This window comes from Otolemur garnettii, unplaced genomic scaffold, assembly GCF_000181295.1.
Source record: "Otolemur garnettii isolate 467f Iridium unplaced genomic scaffold, OtoGar3 scaffold00022, whole genome shotgun sequence".
NCBI classification, from domain to species: Eukaryota; Metazoa; Chordata; class Mammalia; order Primates; family Galagidae; genus Otolemur; species Otolemur garnettii.
In genome coordinates, this window is record NW_003852417.1 from 4272991 (window position 1) to 4279053 (window position 6063).

Genomic DNA, 6063 nt, shown 5'->3' on the forward strand with positions numbered 1-6063 from the left:
TGTTGCATCCCTCACTCCGCCAGGCCTGCTGCTGTTATGCACTTGCTGTGCTGTACGCATGGCCCAGCGAGAGTAGGAAGGCACCAGGTCACTGCAGGTGTGGTGTCCCTATTCTATCCCTCACCCTCCCTCTTTCCTTCACCCTCTGGGGACGTGCTCTCAGGCACAATTACTTGGGTACCGTCCCAGTTAGGAATTCCATATTTGGCTATGAGTAAGCTTGGAGGGGAGAAGACAGGTGTGTTCAGAATGGAGCACGGGCTTGAGAACTGCTGCCCTTTGAGGGGCCGTAGAAGGCAGCCAGTGGTTATTAAATCAGCGGCTCTTCACTGCTGCAAGGGGCAGCAGCAAGCTGTGGCAGGAACAGCAGGCTTTGGAGGCAGGCGGATCTGGTCTGGAATCCTTGCTTAGCCACTTAGCAATCGTTCACCCTCAGGCAAACTACTGAGCATATCTGAGTGAAGAACCAGCAGAAGTACATGCCCAGACAGGCCGGGAGGAGGCTGCTCTGGAGGCTACCAGGAGATGCTTGACCCCAAGACGGGGCATGAGAGCAAAGATGCAAACCCGATACCCTAAGCCATTTAAACCAAGTTCAACAGCACTAGAAATGCCCTGCTTTCCTCCATTCATTTTAAGAAGCTTCTCTGTCCCAGCAGTGATTTCTAAACACAAAAAGGTAGCACAGAGCAGGACTTACGAGCAGGGACTTTGACAGACAGCCTTCAGGTGATCTTTGGCAAATTAGTCCCCTTCTCAGTGTCTTCCATCTGTGAAATGGGGATATGAGTAATGCTGGCCCTAAAGATGCCATCTCATTTCATCCTTGAAGCACCTTCCGGAGAAAGGTGATTCAGAATGCAAAACCCAACAGGGCCACATGGGAGGTAAGTGCCCACAGGTGTCTATAGGAGAGCAGCCAGGAGGGTGGCCTCCAGTCACCTGGAGGGCACAGTTAGTCCTAAACCATGCAGTTTCAAATATTTTAACATATACTTCAGGGCGGCATCTGTGGGTAGGGTGCCGGCCCCATATACTGAGGGTGGCGGGTTCAAACCCAGCCCCGGCTGAACTGCAACAAAAAAATAGCCAGGTGTTGTGGCAGGTGCCTGTAGTCCCAGCTACTCAGGAGGCTGAGGCAAGAGAATCGCCTAAGCCCGGGAGTTGGAGGTTGCTGTGAGCTGTGTGACGGCACGGCACTCTACTGAGAGCGACAGAGTGAGACTCTGTCTCTATTTAAAAAAAATAAAAATAAAATATACTTCATGGGCTGAATACTGGGTATTTGCCAAATCCGTCCTGCCACATGCCAGTCCCAGATGAAGAGGGAGATGGGCCTGGGGGCACAGAGCTAAGTTTAAGAGGGACGGAGGTTGGGCAACCCCTGGCAGAGGGCCTCACACAGAGGGCAGGTACTGTCGTTGGCGTTACCCTCACTTCATTCTTCCCCCTTCGTGCTGTAGCAGGGAGGGCCCCGGGAGCGTGGAGGAAGACGCTTCTGTACGCCCGTCCCAAGTTGAATGTCAGCCCCTGCAGCTTACTCGAAGCATTATTCATTTTCTTATGGTCTGATCCAATCATATTCAAATATTGACAAAAAATGCTTTTCCCAGTTAAATAGGAACAGCTGGACTATTCACCACTCTGCATTAGTCATGCCACGCTTCTTTCTCAAACATGAAAAATTAAGAATTGTGAAAGGACACAGTCCCTGGTGAGAAGGATTGGGGATCTTGAAAAATAATTAATATAAAGTTCTCTTGAGAAATGTGAATCTTTCCAATAATCCTGGCGTCTGAGAGCCTTTCCCTTTATCACAGTCATGCAGTTGACTTAAAGAAAAGGTGTCAGGTTGTTTTTCCTAATTGACAGACTTGATTGACAGAATGGTCCCCGAAGTCCCATAATTGAGCAAACAGCTTGTCATCATACAAATAATTAAAATACCACTTGAAAAACGCACACTGTGACAAGAGCTGACTTCAGCGTTGTTCACAGCTCCTCGTCTGAACACAGATTTTCAGAAGACACGAGCCCTTTTGTCGCTTCCTGTAGCCACTGTAAGGCAAGCGGTGTTTCAGGAGCCACTGAAAGGAGGCGGGGCGGGGCCTCAGCGCGGAGGGATTTTGTTCCACGCAGCGGGCAGAGTCTGGGAGGTGGCTGCCCCTAGTGACCACCGATTTGCCTTAAGCTGAAGCGACCAACTGCGCGACTCCCATTTCAGCCTTTGTGTCTCTGTTTTCCTTTCTGTGTCCCTTCAAATATGGCAAACTGCACGAATTTAGTTTTAGTTTTTTTTTTTTTTTTTTCTTAAGGCAGCAGATGGAAATCGCAGTGATGCTGCCTGGCTTCCTTGTCCTCCAGCAGAGGTGCCCATCACTCTGCTGTCACCACGAGCTTTAGTTCACATTTGGATCTCATTTGCTCCGAAATGTTTGCTTGGAACTTAAACATTTTCCTTTTCAACAAGAGGCTTGTAGCCTCCTCCTTCTGCTTGAGAAGGAACCTCTGCGTCCAGCCCTGCCCCGGCTTCCCCAGGCCCACATCTGCTCTGTCTGAAAACCTGGGTGGTTGGTTCAGAAGGACCAGCACGGCCCACAGAATCTGCAGGTGTCAGACTTAGAAGGGACTTTTGTTGGCTCAGTTTATTTTACAGACGAGCCTGCAGGAGCCGCCTAGTTGGAGGCCTTTCCTGGGGTTCATGTCTCCCAGGCCGAGTCTCTCTTGGCTGTCTGTCACCTTGCCTGCATCCTGGATTTTTTTGGTGGGTGGGAAAGATTTGTTCCTTTGCATTTTCAGATAAGGAAGTCAGGGCTGAAAGACAAGAAGTAAGTTGTCGAAGGTAATAGAGTTTAAAGTCACTACAGACTTGATACCTGGGTTTTTCAGACGCTAAGTGCTGTGTCACCTCCACTCTGGCTAGAATGAGTCCCCAGTGTCACGCTGTTGTTCCGTCTAAATGCTGCTTAGCCTTGCCACAGACCAACCAGAAATCTAGCCTGTGCTCTGTCCTTGTCCCTAAGTATAGTTTCTTATTCCATGGTTTGTTCACCAGGAATGTGTCTCAGTGATTTTCAAATCTGTATTTTGAGCCCTGGTTGCTTTGTGATTGTTTAGGCCAAAGCCTTATAAGGGTAGGAATGAAGTTATTTGCAATATTATCAGCACCTGGAACTGTGCATATCAGTGTTGGTTGAACAATCCCCAGGCCGCCAACCCTCGGCCCATGGATCCCTCTCCTGCGGCCCAGGGAACAGGTGTTTAGGGAAGGGCTGATTTTTCTGAACTGGAAGGGGCCAGGTCTCACATGAGATGTGGTAGAAACAACAGACGTGGGGGTGCATGCGACAATGTCCTCCGTAGTGCTGAGCAGTATTGTGTTGTAGGGCTCACTTTGGCGTGAACTTAGAAGGCAGTAGGTTACACAGGAGACCTTAAGGAGGGAAGGGGATGAAGAGGAGGAGAGGACAGTGGCTCATTGAGATAAGATGCACATTGCTGTGGCTGTTCTTGAGAGATGTCTGTTCTCATTCTTGGCCTACTTTTTAATGAGATTGTTCTCCTGCTGTGCAGTTGTTGGAGTTCCCTTTGTACTCTGGATATTGGTCCCTTGTATGAAGACTTTGTAGATACTTTCTGCTGTTGACAGGTTGCTCTTTACTCTTACTGTTTCCTTTGCTGCAAGAAGCTTTTTAGTTTGCTGTGGTTCCTTTTGCTCAGCACCACTAATCACAGGACAATGCAAATAAAACCACCGTGAGGCTGTCATCTCGCCCAGTCAGCATGTCTACTATCAAAAAGACAGAAGAGGACAAGTGCTGGGAAGCACGCAGAGAAAAGGGTTAAACACTGTTGGTGAGAATAATACAGGCACAGTGGAAAACCATATAGTGGTTCCTCAAAGAGCTAAATGTCAAACTGCTGTAAGGTCCAGCAATCCCACTGCTGTACGAAAGAGAAGTCAGTCCACTGAAGGCTGCCTGCACCTCCATGTTTATTACAGCACTGGTCATGACGGCCGAGATGTGGACCCGACCCAAGTGTCCATCAGAGGGTGAACGGTTAAAGAAACTGTACACACAATGGAAATACTATTCAGCCATAAAAAAGATGAAATCTGTCATTTGCAGGAAGGAACCAGAGGCCCTTACGTTAAGTGAAATAAGCCCAGCCCAGGAAGACAGAATCACACGCTCTCACTCTTACGTGAGAGCTTAGAAAGTTGATCTGATAGAGGAAGAAAGTGGAATTGTGGTTACTAAAGGCTGGGAAGGGTAGTGGGGAGAGGGGGAGGCAGAGAGGGTGGGAGATGGGTACCCACATATGGTTCTATAGAAGGAATAAGTTCTAATGCTCGACAGTGTGGTAGGGTGACTGTAGTTAACTATAATTTATGGTGTATCTCGACATGGGTAGAGGAGAAGATTTGGAATGTTCCCAAGATGAAGAAATAATAAATGTTTGAGATTTGATCATTCTCTTGCATGCAAGTGTTAAAATATTATATGTACCCTATACATAGGTATAATTAATATGTACAATAAATTTTTTCTAAAAAGTTAATAAAAAAAAAGATGAGGTGGGGCTCTATTACCTGCCCACGTTGCTCAGTGTGATGTACCGGGCCAGGAGTTCTGTTGAGCTTGGGGGGTGCCTGCTTTTGTGGGGGCACTCAGCCTTTTCCACTCAGTCTGAAGCACTTACTAAGTGCTTCACGCAGCACTAAGGCATTTTCAAAATTAACAATCCCAGTAAACAGAACTAATACGACTAGGTTGGGGTTGTGTCATAGTGGGTTTTCTTTGAGGGAGCTGCTAATTACTGATAGGCTGTATATGAGCTATTTAAAGAAAGCAAGACTGATTCCCACCCAGCCTCCCACCATATAGAAAAGTGTAGAAGGGTTAGAGGCATTGGCCTGTGGATTCTGTGCAGGCAAATAAGGTGTTTTCCTTGCTCGTGTGGTAACCTGGCTGGGGATTCTGGAGGGACAGTTCGTGTGTTTTCCCTTCTTTTCACTGGTCCCTGTTTAAGTGCTCCGGTGCCCACTTGTGGGAGTTGTCTACCTGGAGAGGAGTATACAGGGGACCGAATGGTGACTTTGGACTTCAGGGGCTTGGCCTGCAGTCTCAGACAGGAAGAGAAGAGAAGCCGAGAAGAGAGTGTTTGCACCCTCTCGGCCAGGAGGGATTTAACCCTGCTTGTCATAAACAGGAACCCATTAGCTTAAAGCAGAGTGATGATTGCTGGTAACCGGGCGAGTGAAGGAGGAGAGGCAGCCCCCACATGAATCATGCAGGAGGTGTGCGGATGGGACGTAGTGAGAGTCCATTGATAAATTCAATGCCATGTGGTAAATGACCACCCAGGAGACAGTGCTCAGGGGAGACCTGATTGACTTCATCATTGATTCAAGGCTAATGCATTTTTAATGGCTACTCCGATGCATTTTCTAATTGGTGATTACATCACCGTGTGTTCCAGAATAAAGCATGAATCATCCTCCAGTGACGAGGAGCACGCAGCCTCCAAGCCGTCCAGCACAAGCCACCTCCCTCTTTTGTCTAACGTCAGCTACAAAAAGACTCTCCGGCTCACTTCAGAGCAGCTGGTGAGCTTCTTATTACAGCCCCACAGGCTCCCTGGGGTGCAGAGTGGTTCCCCCACTTCTGCTTCCAGCACTGCCAGCCCAGCCTGCCCGCTGCCCCTCGCCTGGCCCTGAGTTCCCACCTGACCCCAGCACCCATCCTTTTGCTTGCTTTTCCCTTTGTCTTCCCCTTTCTCCAACCCAGCCCGGGAGGCTCTTGTTTTCCAGTGTTGGGAGGAAGGCTGAGCTAACTGATCCCGAGCTCTCAACATTGATAGACTTCAAAACCTCTCAAGGGGGTTTTGCTGTTCAGAGGAATGTTTGTTAACTCAAACGCATCTCTTTAAATTGGTGGAATTTAAGCAGTTGTGATGGAATTTAGGGAATTTCAGGTAGCAAGGGGCATCATCTGTTTACAATGTCCTCTGTGCGAGCAGGCGTGTGTGTGTGTGTGTGTGTGTGTGTGTGTGTGTGTG

The 6063-nt window shown here is 48.4% G+C and overlaps 1 protein-coding gene across 1 annotated transcript in view; it reads left to right on the top strand.

Annotated features, from left to right (window-relative positions):
* Nucleotides 1-6063, top strand: part of LPIN1 (lipin 1) — a 54719-nt gene that overhangs the window by 29781 nt on the left and 18875 nt on the right. Inside the window, 1 exon segment of the mRNA XM_012803785.2 lies at nucleotides 5485-5611. Coding sequence (XP_012659239.1) covers nucleotides 5485-5611 — 127 coding nt within the window.